General features: G+C 37.1%; 1 protein-coding gene across 1 annotated transcript; it reads right to left on the bottom strand.

The window, feature by feature from the left end:
- Positions 1-406: 406 nt before the first annotated feature.
- LOC138306671 (uncharacterized) lies at positions 407-15,722 on the bottom strand. The gene is made up of 4 exons (XM_069247115.1): positions 15,584-15,722; positions 11,701-14,639; positions 4,466-5,782; positions 407-3,196 (listed from the first exon to the last, which is right to left on the bottom strand). The coding sequence occupies exons 1-3, from the start codon at positions 15,654-15,656 to the stop codon at positions 4,469-4,471; spliced, it is 4,326 nt and encodes a 1,441-aa protein (XP_069103216.1). The 5' UTR covers positions 15,657-15,722; the 3' UTR covers positions 407-3,196; positions 4,466-4,468.
- Positions 15,723-15,952: the final 230 nt, after the last annotated feature.

Consider the following 15,952-nt stretch of genomic DNA (forward strand, 5'->3'; position numbering starts at 1 on the left):
AACTTTGACAGCATTTCACTGCAGCATCGTGATGCTAACATCGGAATTCTTGGTTACTCGGCGAGTCGACAAGGCAAACGTTTACATTTCAGTAGGTTTGTATCGGGTTCAAGTTTGCAGCTCTTCGTATGTAAGTATGGTTTATCGGACATATTCGTCCGATATTGTCTGGTGGTTAGAATTATCCTTTGTGGAAGTATTTTCAAACCCTTGGAAATTGATAACGAATTTGAGTTAAGTCGTTTGGAGGTGTTAAGAATCAGGTCAAGGTTGCAGATATTACACACCACTCACAGGGGCTAGTTTACTGAATATGGATGTTGTGGTACCTTTCTTACCGAACTCCGTCTCCATCAATGCTGAGTTCAGGCTGATCGTCAACAAAAGATAATTGGAATTACAACAATTCGTTTTACTTTAAATTTTAATCATTTCTATTCCACAAACATATTGTTTATTTAATTTCTATTTCATAGACATATTCTTAATTGAAGTTCTATTCTATAGATATATTGCTGTTCTTCGATATTAAAATCTGCACATAAAATGTAGTAGAGTCCACACGTTTCCAGCAAAGTGTATTATTAGATTGTTACCACATAATGTACCAACATACAAAGATTTAATGACATACAATATCAATTTACACGTATGTTGGATTTTGTTTTTAAAATAACTTGTACTTTTGATGCATTTGTTTAACAAGTATAAGCACAAGACTGAATAATCATAGCTTCTAAGATTTCAATGAAAGTCATGATCATGAGAAACTGAGAAGTTGATTCAAACAAAAATTAATTTAAGTCCTTAATTAAAGTAGTGATAATTGTCAAAATATCCAATAATCCATTGGTATAAGGATTCTTACAAAGCCAACACTTTATTGCCAGCATGTAACTATTTTATCTATATTTAACAAAGCAAACAAAAAACATTCATTGTAAAATATCTTAAAAACAAAAATTCTGGTTTTATATCAAAACCTCTCATCTAACAGATACTGTTAAAATTTCTCTACATCTAAATAATTAAAACCTTTTTCTCATAAATAAAGACATTTTTAATATGCATGTACACATGAAATGACAAACAGATTGAAGGAGAAGTGAATCCGATTTTTGGAAAAATACAACTCTTGAATGACATAATGTATATCAAATCATAGCTGTACCCTGGAAGCAATGTATACGTCAAACTCCATCATCACAGCATCATCTACTGCTTGTGTAACACAAATACTCAAATTTACACAATAAAATAATCTGGATACCAGATACAGATTCCCCCACCCCTATCATTCTGATCCATTTGACTACAGACAAATAAAGGGAAATAACTCTGATAGATCAGAATCACAGCCTACCTGTACTTATATTTTATTTTAACACCATTTCTATCCCTGATACTCCAGGGATTACTATCACTGTCATTATATCCACCCCTAGACCATCCTGGACACTCCATGGGCTACTATCTCTTTTTTTATATCTGCACCTGGACTATTTCATAGTAAAACTGAACACATTTCTGGAGAAAAATAATTACCAATTAGCCTACAGAGACTTAAATTCCTTTTGAAAAATAACTTCAAAGCCATTCAGTGCATTGCTGAACGTTTCATTCCATTCATTCATCAAAGGACCAAGTGACCTGACTAATCTGTTGTAGCAATATTAGAATTAAATTTTGATAAGAAATAGTCCAGTTGAGGATGCACTTTTATGACAGACAAGGAGTTAAACAATTGAAAAGTTGTACTGAAAATATTAATAATTTATAAAGCTTCAAATGAAACAAACATAAGAAGTTTTAACCATTATCTATATATGTACAATGAGATTTAATAAAATAAATAGAGAACTTTTTTACAATATCAAGTAGACTAGGTTAATATCTATAAAACTAAATGTGGTACCGTATTCGACCAAATAAGCGCCCATGTCCCTATAAGCACCCCTCCCCCTTTTTGAGGCCTCAATTTCAATTGCCCAGGAATAAACAAAGACCAAAACTACACATAACTGTATAGATTAGCAATAATATCGTCTTATTATAAGCACCTTCTCAATTTTTAAATTTTTAAACGCCCAGGGCGCTTATTGGGTCGAATACAGTATTTTGCATTCCACATTAAATTCGGTATCTTTATGGAACAATGGTTTTATTGTCATTGATATACTAAACTTCACATAAAATCTGAACACATTCAGACACATAAATTTACAAATTAAAGCAGAAAGAATACAAAATTTTTTGCATTTCCCATTTTTGGCCCCATTCCTCGATATCCTGACCTTAGGGGCCAGATCAATTATCATGATTTATTCTATTTTAATTTTTCCTGTTGCAAATCAACTATTGTCAAAACATTTAAACATCATCAGAGAGTTAAATATTCCTTTCAAAAATGAAATAATGATTTTAACTTCATATAACCCAAGTACATAAACAGAACACACAAGAAATAATGATTTATACAAACATATCATTGTACGCCTCGTAGTGAGTGCTTGATCCTAAAAATAGTTTTAACATGTGCTTCACCGTTCAAATTCAATCGTCAATATTCGAGGTGTTACTGTCACTGTTGTAACAGCCATCCCTAGAATTTGTCTTTTATGAAGCAAAACTTAAGGTAGTTCAGGATAGAGACAAACTGACCAATCACAGGCCTTTAAAGTTTTCCTTTGATGATTAACTGACCAATCACATGCCTTTAGACTTTTCCTTTGATGATTAACACAGAAAGAATGATGCTTAACTTCAAAGGCCGACAAGTACCATTATTTGATTCTGTTGAATATACTTCAAATAACAAAAAACTACCCATTCATCCAATGGCTCATACAGAGCCCTCAGTTTTGCTATCACATATTCTAGGGGTGGATATAACAACAGTGATAGTAACCCCTAGAGAATCAAGAATGTTCTGATTCTCAATAAGCAGACTATATATAATTACCTCCCCTTGTGCCAAAGGTTAAAAGCTGAAGTGACAAAAATGTTTCAACTGACTGCTTATTACATGACACACATGTTTAATTCTGTTACATCTAATTTGATTAAACTTTTAAGGTTAAGGTATACAATGTCATATAAATTGAGACAAAATCATGTTCTTTGATGAAATTAGGAGACAATATCATCGAAGTGTTGGTTTATCAGGCTGTCTCTGATCTGCTACCCATGGGATCATCTGGAAAAGTTAATACAAATACATATGTAATTAATTTTCAATTTAAAGTTGATACATTTAGTGCAAAAAAATGAATTTATCACAGCATCAATAGAACATATTCATGTAAATATAAGAAAATTAAGCTGTTATAACAGATCATTAAATAATATTGGAGAGTGTGTTGTGATTGTAAGTCTAGTATCAATAAAGACAAAGGAATATTCATCCCATGCTTTACAGGGTTATCCCATGGTTGCTGAAAAAAAATGACAGAACTTCGTCTTTCACAAGAGAAGGGAAAAGACAGCTCACATGAGTGTGACGCCATCAATATACCTGCAGTGACAGTTCTAATTGTCAACTACATTAATTTTGATGCATTGAAGTTTTCCTAAAAATGCTTCTAGAACAATGAACTCTCTGAAAAGCCCAGGAGAAATATAATCAAGCATCTCGGCTGGACAGAGATATCTCCACCTTCATGTATTAAGATTTTGGTTGTTGATCACCCTCCGCAAGCCTTGTGTTGACCTTACATTGGAGTAGAGATTAATAGCATACAGTTGTTGAATGGGATCGAGGGCAACATATAATTTGCTTGTTTGAGGGTCCACAAATCATCTGCTGCCAGAAAACCCAGTCGATAACTGTTTTGTTACACTCATTGACTCAAAGCAATGCATTGACGTCACAAATTGTAGGTGTGATGTCACTCCGGTCCAACAGCACATTTTAACAGTCAATTTTAACAGTTCTTTGGACCGCTTGAGAGAACAGTTCATTTAATAGCATTTTTGCCAATATAATTTATTTAGAAACTATTGTATCGGGGTTTAACAAAATCTTATACAGCTTTTCAAATCTCATTACAAATCTGATGCCTTCATTGACAATGCACGCTGCTTTTATATTGCACGTATTGAAGACGTCACGTAATTGTCTAGTGGGTATAAGCTGTCTTACACCCTTTGTATAAGTTAGTTTATCTTTTCCATAGCAACCACAGCATATCAATATCTCTGTGAAGTATAGGAGAAACATACCGCTGTCTGCCCGAGAGGCCCAGCGAATGAGAGAATTACATCAGTCAATGTTATTCAGTAACCTACAGAGTAATAGTAATATATTAAGAAGACATCTTGTAAAGTAAGTTGTTTGTGAAGTCCAAGAACATCATCATTAGCACAGCTTTTATAAAGTATGTTTTAAAAGCTGTACCTTTGCTGATGTTCTTTGGCCCTAAATGACCTTGGCTGTCGATGGGGCATTAAATAAAAACAAACATACCTATCAGCTGTAAACCCCACCAGAGTGGTCTCCCTTTGTCTGTTCCATTCCACTACTGTTCACAGTCTCCACATCCTCTTGATTAATTCTCCGGATTTTGGAGGGAGACATATTGCCATTTTCAGACGAGAACTTGCTACCTATGTAAAATCTGTCACTTTGTTCTGAATTGCTATTGTCGTTGTTTGAAATTCCATTCATCTTCTGTTGCTTGCCATGATAACTGTTGTTTACGGACAAATCTAACTCGACTTTAATTGTCTGTTTGTCGGAGAGATCGTGATTAAGATGGTTAGTGTGACATCCATCAGAAGAGTTCTGATTCTCACTTTGACTCACATGATCCCATGTTCTCTCTAGAGTTGTCTCCCCAGCTGTATCACCGTAACCATCATCAGGTTCTGATTTTATACTTACGTTGTCAGTTAAAAGTTCATTATTGATATCTCTATCTAAAGAAGTTGTTGATAAATTACTGTCTAAGTTCTCTGTGTTTTGACCTGCATTTCTCAGAAAATTCACATCATAAATACAGCCTTGACCTATATCATCATTACTATAACCTTGACCTTTACTACTATGAAATACATTCTTTGGATTCTGACCTTGACCTTGACTATAATTAGAGTCTGTCTCTCCAGGATAAAGATCTACCACTTCCTGTTTGATATGACTAACACTATCCCACATTTCCTGTGGTTCGTTACTAACATTATATGAAGATTTCAGTCGTGAATCATGCTGTACATTTTTCTCTCTTTCATCAGTATGGTCCTTTCCTCCTTCTGACCGTCCGTAAGATAATTCCAACCTTTCACAAGGGAATACCACATCATCGCTAGCAAGTCCCTCACCATCACCAGTTTGTTCTATCTTGTCACCACCTTGTCCCACTTGGTCACCAGACGGTCCTGCCGTTTCACTAACTGGTAAAGACTTATCAGGAGGAGGTGTTTCCTCTGTGAACTCTGGATACCACTCCCCAGGTTCATTCTTTATTACAAATTGTTCTTCCACACTATTGGCATCGTCAAGGTCAGACCAGGCAGGGTCCTCAAGGTCGTTGTCAGACACGCTACCTTCACTACTACTACTTGACTCAGTGGACATTTCAGGTTCGTTGGGATTCTCCGAAAGTTGGCCACATTCCCGTAATCGTTGGAACTTTCTTAAAGAAGTCTTTGAAGTGAGGGATTTCTCGTATGTATCAAAGTGGGTACATTTGATATGATTCTGAAGCTTCCGTTTATGCTCAAACACGCTGCCACAGTCACTACACAGATATCCCCTCTCTCCAGTGTGAAACTGCATGTGAATCTAAAACAAGATAAAGCATCATGTAGAATTGCTGGAATTGGTTCACGGATGTTGAATTGAATTTTCAATGCATTTACACAACAATGTGCATTGCAGAACTAATTTTTTTCTGTACTGGACAGAAAACATTACAAGGGAAACAATCTAATACACATATATTATAAGGCCACAGTTGTGTTTTTTCTGTTTTGCGTCATTTTGATTTACCTTTAGATGTGTAGCCTGGGTGTGTATTTACCTTTAGATGTGTAGCCTTGTTGTATTTAAGGATTAAAGTCTCTTTCTGGTGGTTCTATTGAAGGATAAAGTTGAGTAGGGTATATACAAATAAAATGAGTTCCGTCTGATGAAACATATATCTGGTGTTTTCCCGGTATGAAACTATAAATTGTTATATTTATCTGTTGTAAAAAACACCATGGTGCAAAGCCGTTTGGTTTTAATCTTTTGCTTCATATTATTACACACGCTTACACAATTCATAATGTGGCAGGATATTTAACGTAGTTGTGACGCGGCGTCCGATTCAAACCGCCTGTGTCAAGGAGGTGTGACAAACAGAGAGTTTATTCGATTTTGTGATCACTTGAGTTCTACTTAATCAGTTCACGTTTGAAATTACTTGAATACATGGATGTTTACATAGTTTCATGACATTATTTCCGCATTTTGGAATTTTTCAAATGTATCGGAACGTCGTTTTGAGGAACATGTACAAACACAGGTAGGCCCACCACTGTAAACGTTTACCGCTCTCAAAATGTTAGCTTATATTTAAATTGTTGTTTCAAACACTTCAATAAATATTAGAGATATCTATTACAAGTATTGTAAAGCTACAATTGTAGGATTCCGTTTCATTGATATTTCAAAACACCCAAACGTACATTGTGTATGTAAGGCCTATTCTTGCCGATTCACAGTAGATAACGTACAGGACTTGTCTGTCCCGCGAGGTGAACAAAAATGCATTGTCGTGCTAGGTCGTTTTGGTTAAACTTATCCAACTAAAGACTGATGTTGTCCTGATATATCTTATCCATTTGCGTACAACCAAAGATGTTAAAAATACAAATAGGATGTAGATCTACATGTTGTAGCGAACAACACGGACTCACCGACACACACTCACCGACACACAACATGTAAACATTGTGACGTCATCGGAATGTGCAAAAGTGTACATTGTACAACATTGCTTATTTATCATACCCACGGAAGCATTGCTAAAAGAGGTACGGTAGTAACATAAACAATGTAACTTTTCTACATTTGTATTTACACACGTACATGTATACGTGTTGAAACCTATTTTGATACCTACATGTTCATCGAACGTACGTTCGGTACTGAAAACACCAAAAGTTTATGATTTTGACCATCATAAATTCATCCGCGCGGCTCCAAATTGCACGTAACATACTCAATCTATCGAGAAATAAAGTTGAGTAGCCTTTGGTAGAAATCAACGGGGTTTTTACTATCAATTCACCACTGACTGTATATATTTACCTTTAGATGTGTAGCCGGGTTGTATCTACTTTAAGATGTGTTGCATGGTTGTATTTACTTTTAGATGTGTAGTCTGGTTGTATTTACCTTAAGATGTGTAGCCTGGTTGTATTTACCTTTAGATGTGTAGCCTGGTTGTATTTACCTTTAGATGTGTAGCCTGGTTGTATATACCTTTAGATGTGTAGTCTGGGTGTATTCACCTTTAGATGTGTAGCCTGGGTGTATTCACCTTTAGATGTGTAGCCTGGGTGTATTCACCTTTAGATGTGTAGCCTGGTTGTATTTACCTTTAGATGTGTAGCCTGGTTGTATTTACCTTTAGATGTGTAGCCTGGTTGTATTAACCTTTAGATGTGTAGTCTTGTTGTACATGTATGTATTTACCTTTAGATGTGTAGCCTGGTTGTATTGACCTTTAGATGTGTAGCATGGTTGTATTTACCTTTAGATGTGTAGCCTTGTTGTATTTACCTTTAGATGTGTAGCCTGGTTGTATTTACCTTTAGATGTGTAGCCTGGTGTATTCACCTTTAGATGTGTAGCCTGGGTGTATTCACCTTTAGATGTGTAGCCTGGGTGTATTCACCTTTAGATGTATTACAGTATAGCCTGGATGTATATTTACCTTTAGATGTGTAGCCTGGTTGTATTTACCTTTAGATGTGTAGCCTGGTTGTATTTACCTTTAGATGTGTAGCCTTGTTGTATTTACCTTTAGATGTGTAGCCTGGTTGTATTTACCTTTAGATGTGTAGCCTGGTTGTATTTACCTTTAGATGTGTAGCCTGGTTGTATTTACCTTTAGATGTGTAGCCTTGTTGTATTAGCCTTGTTGTATTTACCTTTAGATGTGTAGCCATGTTGTATTTACCTTTAAATGTGTAGCCTGGTTGTATTTACCTCTAGATGTGTAGCCTGGGTGTATTTACCTTTAGATGTATAGACCTGGATGTATATTTACCTTTAGATGTGTAGACTGGTTGTACATGTATGTATTTACCTTTAGATGTGTAGCCTGGTTGTATTTACCTTTAGATGTGTAGTCTTGTTGTACATGTATGTATTTACCTTTAGATGTGTAGCCTGGTTGTATTGACCTTTAGATGTGTAGCATGGTTGTATTTACCTTTAGATGTGTAGCCTTGTTGTATTGACCTTTAGATGTGTAGCATGGTTGTATTTACCTTTAGATGTGTAGCCTTGTTGTATTTACCTTTAGATGTGTAGCCTGGTTGTATTTACCTTTAGATGTGTAGCCTGGTTGTATTTACCTTTAGATGTGTAGCCTTGTTGTATTTACCTTTAGATGTGTAGCCTGGTTGTATTGACCTTTAGATGTGTAGCCTGGTTGTATTTACCTTTAGATGTGTAGCCTTGTTGTATTGACCTTTAGATGTGTAGCATGGTTGTATTTACCTTTAGATGTGTAGCCTTGTTGTATTTACCTTTAGATGTGTAGCCTGGTTGTATTTACCTTTAGATGTGTAGCCTTGTTGTATTTACCTTTAGATGTGTAGCCTGGTTGTATTGACCTTTAGATGTGTAGCCTCGGTGTATTCACCTTTAGATGTATAGCCTGGATGTATATTTACCTTTAGATGTGTAGACTGGTTGTGTTTACCTTTAGATGTGTAGCCTGGTTGTATTTACCTTTAGATGTGTAGCCTGGGTGTATTTACCTTTAGATGTGTAGCCTTGTTGTATTGACCTTTAGATGTGTAGCATTGTTGTATTTACCTTTAGATGTGTAGCCTGGTTGTATTTACCTTTAGATGTGTAGCCTTGTTGATTTTACCTTTACATGTGTAGCCTGGTTGTGTTTACCTTTAGATGTGTAGCCTGGTTGTATTTACCTTTAGATGTGTAGCCTGGTTGTATTTACCTTTAGATGTGTAGCCTTGTTGTATTTACCTTTAGATGTGTAGCCTTGTTGTATTTACCTTTAAATGTGTAGCTTGGTTGTATTTACCTCTAGATGTGTAGCCTGGATGTATATTTACCTTTAGATGTGTAGACTGGTTGTACATGTATGTATTTACCATTAGATGTGTAGTCTTGTTGTACATGTATGTATTTACCTTTAGATGTGTAGCCTGGTTGTATTTACCTTTAATTGTGTAGCCTGGTTGTATTTACCTTTAGATATGTAGCCTTGTTGTATTTACCTTTAGATGTGTAGCCTTGTTGTATTTACCTTTAGATGTGTAGCCTTGTTGTATTTACCTTTAGATGTGTAGACTGGTTGTATTTACCTTTAGATGTGTCGCCTGGTTGTATTTACCTTTAGATGTGTAGCCTGGTTGTATTTATCTTTAGATGTGTAGCCTGGTTGTATTTACCTTTAGATGTGTAGCCTGGTTGTATTAACCTTTAGATGTGTAGTCTTGTTGTTCATGTATGTATTTACCTTTAGATGTGTAGCCTGGTTGTATTGACCTTTAGATGTGTAGCATGGTTGTATTTACCTTTAGATGTGTAGCCTTGTTGTATTTACCTTTAGATGTGTAGCCTGGTTGTATTTACCTTTAGATGTGTAGCCTGGGTGTATTCACCTTTAGATGTGTAGCCTGGGTGTATTCACCTTTAGATGTATTACAGTATAGCCTGGATGTATATTTACCTTTAGATGTGTAGACTGGTTGTATTTACCTTTAGATGTGTAGCCTGGTTGTATTTACCTTTAGATGTGTAGCCTTGTTGTATTTACCTTTAGATGTGTAGCCTGGTTGTATTTACCTTTAGATGTGTAGCCTTGTTGTATTTACCTTTAGATGTGTAGCCTGGTTGTGTTTACCTTTAGATGTGTAGCCTGGTTGTATTTACCTTTAGATGTGTAGCCTGGTTGTATTTACCTTTAGATGTGTAGCCTTGTTGTATTTACCTTTAGATGTGTAGCCTTGTTGTATTTACCTTTAAATGTGTAGCCTGGTTGTATTTACCTCTAGATGTGTAGCCTGGGTGTATTTACCTTTTGATGTATAGCCTGGATGTATATTTACCTTTAGATATGTAGACCGGTTGTACATGTATGTATTTACCTTTAGATGTGTAGTCTTGTTGTACATGTATGTATTTACCTTTAGATGTGTAGCCTGGTTGTATTTACCTTTAGATGTGTAGTCTTGTTGTACATGTATGTATTTACCTTTAGATGTGTAGCCTGGTTGTATTGACCTTTAGATGTGTAGCATGGTTGTATTTACCTTTAGATGTGTAGCTGTGTATTACCTTTGATGTGTACTGTTGTATTTACCTTTAGATGTGTAGCTTGTTGTATTTACCTTTAGATGTGTAGCTGTGTATTTACCTTAGATGTGTAGTTGTTGTATTTACCTTTAGATGTGTAGCCTGGTTGTATTTACCTTTAGATGTGTAGCCTTGTTGTATTTACCTTTAGATGTGTAGCCTGGTTGTATTGACCTTTAGATGTGTAGCATGGTTGTATTTACCTTTAGATGTGTAGCCTGGTTGTATTTACCTTTAGATGTGTAGCATGGTTGTATTTACCTTTAGATGTGTAGCCTGGTTGTATTTACCTTTAGATGTGTAGCCTGGTTGTATTTACCTTTAGATGTGTAGCCTGGTTGTATTGACCTTTAGATGTGTAGCATGGTTGTATTTACCTTTAGATGTGTAGCCTGGTTGTATTTACCTTTAGATGTGTAGCATGGTTGTATTTACCTTTAGATGTATAGCCTTGTTGTATTTACCTTTAGATGTGTAGCCTGGTTGTATTTACCTTTAGATGTGTAGCCTTCTTGATTTTACCTTTAGATGTGTAGCCTGGTTGTGTTTACCTTTAGATGAAAAGCCTGGTTCTATTTGCTTTAAGATGTGTTGCCTGCTGGTTGTATTTACCTTTAGATGGGTAGCCTGGGTGAACATGTATGTATTTACCTTTAGATGTGTAGCCTTGTTGTATTTACCTTTAGATGTGTAGCCTGGTTGTATTTACTTTTAGATGTGTTGCCTGCTGGTTGTATTTACCTTTAGATGTGTAGCCTTGTTGTATTTACCTTTAGATGTGTAGCCTGGTTGTATTTACCTTTAGATGTGTCGCCTGGTTGTATTTACCTTTAGATGTGTCGCCTGGTTGTATTTACCTTTAGATGTGTAGCCTGGTTGTATTTACCTTTAGATGTGTAGCCTGGTTGTATTTACCTTTAGATGTGTAGCCTGGTTGTATTTACCTTTAGATGTGTTGCCTGGTTGTATTTACCTTTAGATGTGTAGCCTGGTTGTATTTACCTTTAGATGTGTAGCCTGGTTGTATTTACCTTTAGATGTGTCGCCTGGTTGTATTTACCTTTAGATGTGTAGCCTGGTTGTATTTACCTTTAGATGTGTAGCCTTGTTGTATTTACCTTTAGATGTGTAGCCTGGTTGTACATGTATGTATTTACCTTTAGATGTGTAGCCTGGTTGTACCCTTTCCCACACACATCACACACATGGTCTTTCTCCTGCTTGTGGATCTTCAGATGAGTAGACAGGTTAAACTTGTCTGTGAATCCTTTACCACAAACTCCACAGTGGAAGGGACGTTCACCGTTATGCCAGCGCATGTGCTTTTCGTAATGTGCTTTTCTCCCAAATCCAGCCCCACATTTCTCGCAGTTATAGGGCTTTACTTCACTGTGGGTGATCATGTGTAAATTCAGTCCATTGCTCTGTCGAAATGTTTTACCACAGATTTCGCACTCGTATGGCTTCTCTCCGGTATGTATCCGCATGTGGATAGCTAATTGTGTCTTACGTGTGAAACCATTGCCACAAACCTCACATTTGTAGAGTTTTTCACCGCTGTGCATCCTCAGATGGATCAATAGATTCTCACTTTCACTGAACGTTTTCCCGCATATTGTACATCCATGCAGCTCCTCATGAACTAGTGACTTTTGACTAGATGGTTTATTTGCTGCAGTACTGAGAGCTTGCTCTGGCAGAATAGGCAGGTACTCCTGACGGTGAGTTCGCATGTGTATCACTAAATAACCCTTGGCAGAACAGACTTTTCCACAAACGTCACATTTAAATTCCTGTTTCTCCATACTGTGGATCCTCATGTGGACTTTTAAGGTTCCTTTGTGCGGAAATGCTTTCCCACAGTATTTACACTTGTAGCAGTCTAAGAAGTCTTTACCTGGGACTGGTAGATGTGAGACCAGTTCCTCTCGCGGCTCAGCTAAACTACGCTTCAGCGTTTCTAACAAGAAGGCTTCTCTCACCACCTTTTCCTGTTCCCTGTATACCTTTTCCTTCACAAGAGCTTTGAGTAAAGATGGCTTCTCTGGTTGACTTTCCTCCGTGACTGACTGTGGTGACCCCTGGTGGCGGACCTCGTCACCTGGAGATGGGACTTGTAGCGGAGCTAAGTTTTCTCTATGTTGTTCTGGTACTTGTAATACTTTGTCTACCAACATAGAAGATAGTTTCTCAATCGTAGCATCAAGCTTCCCCGTAGTTTTACGCTCACTAACTTGATTTGAACCTTTTGCTTTCAAACGTTGTTGAAGTTCTCCTTGTACATCTAATGTGTTACTGGTCTTCACTTCTTCTCCTTCATTCTGTTTACTTCTTTTGAGAAGTGACAACAGTGCATTTGAAGCACTGCTTTGTTTTGTATGTTCATTATTTGCACTCACACTGTTATCCTCGTCCGTTACTTTAACTCCTGTTTCTGAGGCAGCACCGTTCCTGACGTAGCCTTTTGGCCCGACTGTTAGTAGTCTCTGTAGCAACGCACTATTAGCTTTACTAGGTTTAGACATTCCTGGATTAGATAAACTTGGACTAGGCGCTTCTGTTTGTTTTTCTAGGTTTGGTGAAGCTCTTGCTGGAAGTAATGACGGCGGTCCTGTCAGAAGATCTGACAACTTTTTATGTGATTTTTGAAGAACACTTACAGCGGAGACTGTGTTAGCTCGAGTCCTGTACGGTACAGAGGGTATATACTCAGAGTCATCCGTGGTCTCTACTATTCCCATAGTATATGCTCTGCTTCGAGGTTCAATGGTTTCTATGGGAACTGTAGGTGGACTTTTATCCTGGTGACTTGTAGTTTCCCAAGGAACAGGTCTGCTGTAACATTGTTTACTTACCGTTTCCACAGCGATTGGCATTTGATTTGTTTTATAACCAAGATCATCCAATGTAAACGATGGTCTGTAAGCTGGACCAGACTTCAAGATTGACAGAATGGATGAATTCTTTTCTGAGCTTGAAGATGATGATGGTGTTTTACTTTTTGAAGCGCTGTTTTCCTCTGAAGGTTTTTCGTGGTATTCTTGGAAATCATCATCAGCTTCTGTCTTTATATATATATCAGATGATACCAGGTCAATCTGTGTGTCTTTTCTGATTTCTGATACTGATGATTTCTGTTTGGGTGGTAAACATGTGCTTTGTAAAACGCTTGTTGATTGGCTGATATGTCTCTTTGTGGATTGAAACATGGCAGGCGATTGGTTGTAATCACCTATAGATGCATCTAAACTGTGAATTGGTTGACTGGTTAACATATCAACTAATTTGCTACTTTTTTGGTGAGGGGTCTGTAACAAAGTTGCTGATTGGTTTATTTGATTGTGAGATGTATGTGTCAGAGCAGCTGATTGGCTGCTTTGTTGGTGAGGTGTTGGTGAAAGAGTCACTGATTCGCTGCTTTGTTCGTGAGTTGTTTGTGACAGAGTCACTGATTGGTTACTTTTTTGGTGAGGTGTTTGTGACAGAGTCACTGATTGGCTGCTTTGTTTGTCAGTGATATGTAATGCACTTGGCGAGTTGATAACCAGGTCAGCGTTGGTTTGTATCATATATTTAGGTTTGCTGGCCAATAATTTGCTCAGATGAGAATGGTTATTTGGATTGGGGGCAGCAGCTTTCTTTCCAAACAGAAGAGTTGTTAATTTAGGATGTTTCAGCTTTGGCTCCTCGAGATCTTTGCCTTGTGATCCACTCTGAGAGGTTAATGTAAGCCGTTTCACCGTTGATTTTTCCATCATTAGAGATCCATTCTGTGTTGACAATGTAGGAAGTTTCTGTGGTGGATCATATTTTCCTTGAGATCCAAGCTGTGCATTTAAAGCTGGGTATTTAATAAGTACTGACTCATCTTTCCCATGAGATCCATTCTGTGTTGCTAATTTAGGATGTTTTGACTGTGGTTCACAATTGTCTAGAGTACCCCTATGTGTTGTTAACTTTGGCAATTTAGGCATCGGCTTATCTTGTCCTTGAGATCCATTCTGTGATGGTATTGCAGAACGTGTCATCACTGGCTCAGTCACCTCAGTCTCCTCTTTTACCTGGACTCCACTCTGATGGAAATGGTTAGAGGCCTCTGAAAGGAAAATCAAAATGTCAATTGACATTATTAATAATCTTAACACTTAAATACAATCATTACACAGGCAATATTACCCAAATAAAATCAATGGTTAAACGTTTTTATTTCACTGAAACAGTGATAAGGGAGTGAAGCACTTCTAGAGTAACACATACATGTACATGAAAATATAAGAAACAAGAGATCCCAGAGGGATCTTGGCACCCACCAAAGTATGATCTAGGCCCATGTCTGACTTTACAAACTTTTAACAATCAAAATCAAAGATGGCAGCCGGTAGGCCATCTTGTTCACCAATCAGTCCTAAAATGTAACATGCACAACTAGCGCCCTAGGGGAACCTACAGATAAAAATCCCTTCAATGCTTTCTGATAAATAGCGGTAACAACTTAACTATCAAAACCCAAGATGGCTGCCTGGAGACCATTTTGTTGACTGATTGGTCCCAAAATGCAATATGCATAACTAGGGTCCTAAGGGAACCTACATATGAAATTTGAAAAAAGATGCCTTCAAAACTGTCCGAGAAATAGCTGTAACAAGAATTGTTAACCGACGGACGGACCACAGACGACAGGCGATTTGAATAGCCCATCGTCTGATGATGGTAGGTTAAAAATCCAATCTTCAACATTCAGACCTACACACTGACACGAGAAGGGTTTTTTAGGGGAAGGGGGAAGGGGGAAGGGCTATACCTGGAGTCATTAATGCTTTTGAGACATGTTTCATAAAATCTTGAATGAAATAAACTCTCATCTAATATCCTATGATATCTGTATATATATACATATGTGTCTAATTCCTTCAATTACACTTTGGTATACGTAATACCATAATGGCCCTTCATTTGAAACTAGAAATATATCTCAACAATGATCATGACTGTATTCTTAATCAAGACTGACAGACAAAAGACATCATCTGAATATCTCACCCTGTGTGTAAGTAGAGGGAGGTAACTCATAGTCAACGTCACATGGCTCTTGTTTAATGCTGACATACTCCATTCTTTCTAAGCAGAGCCTTATCTAAAATTAAAATAATTCAGATAAAATACAACATATAATATATATCATAAATAATATAATTAACAAAATCACCAATACAAATAACTCTTCATTGTTATATGGTAAACAACTGTTGATATTACTTCCTTAACCCATATTATTGTTACAGGGCGAGAGTAGTGTGCTGCCAGCCGGACTCGACCAGCGAGCCCAGACCTACTGGCCCGCCGCTCTACCGACTGAACTTAAGGGAAATTCCCCCTAGCACGAAGATAGAAGGCGACCGTATCATTGTG

The sequence above is a fragment of the Argopecten irradians genome, chromosome 13 (assembly GCF_041381155.1).
Source record: "Argopecten irradians isolate NY chromosome 13, Ai_NY, whole genome shotgun sequence".
NCBI classification, from domain to species: domain Eukaryota; kingdom Metazoa; phylum Mollusca; class Bivalvia; order Pectinida; family Pectinidae; genus Argopecten; species Argopecten irradians.

Bases quoted from the DNA above. Each gene is read 5' to 3' on its own strand.
- LOC138306671 (XM_069247115.1), bottom strand. From the start codon at position 15,656: ATGGAGTATGTCAGCATTAAACAAGAGCCATGTGACGTTGACTATGAG. The intron at 14,640-15,583 runs GTGAGATATTCA...TTTTCCTTTCAG, and splicing joins TCCCTCTACTTACACACAGG to AGGCCTCTAACCATTTCCAT. The intron at 5,783-11,700 runs GTAAATACATAC...ATCTTGTTTTAG, and splicing joins ACCAGGCTACACATCTAAAG to ATTCACATGCAGTTTCACAC.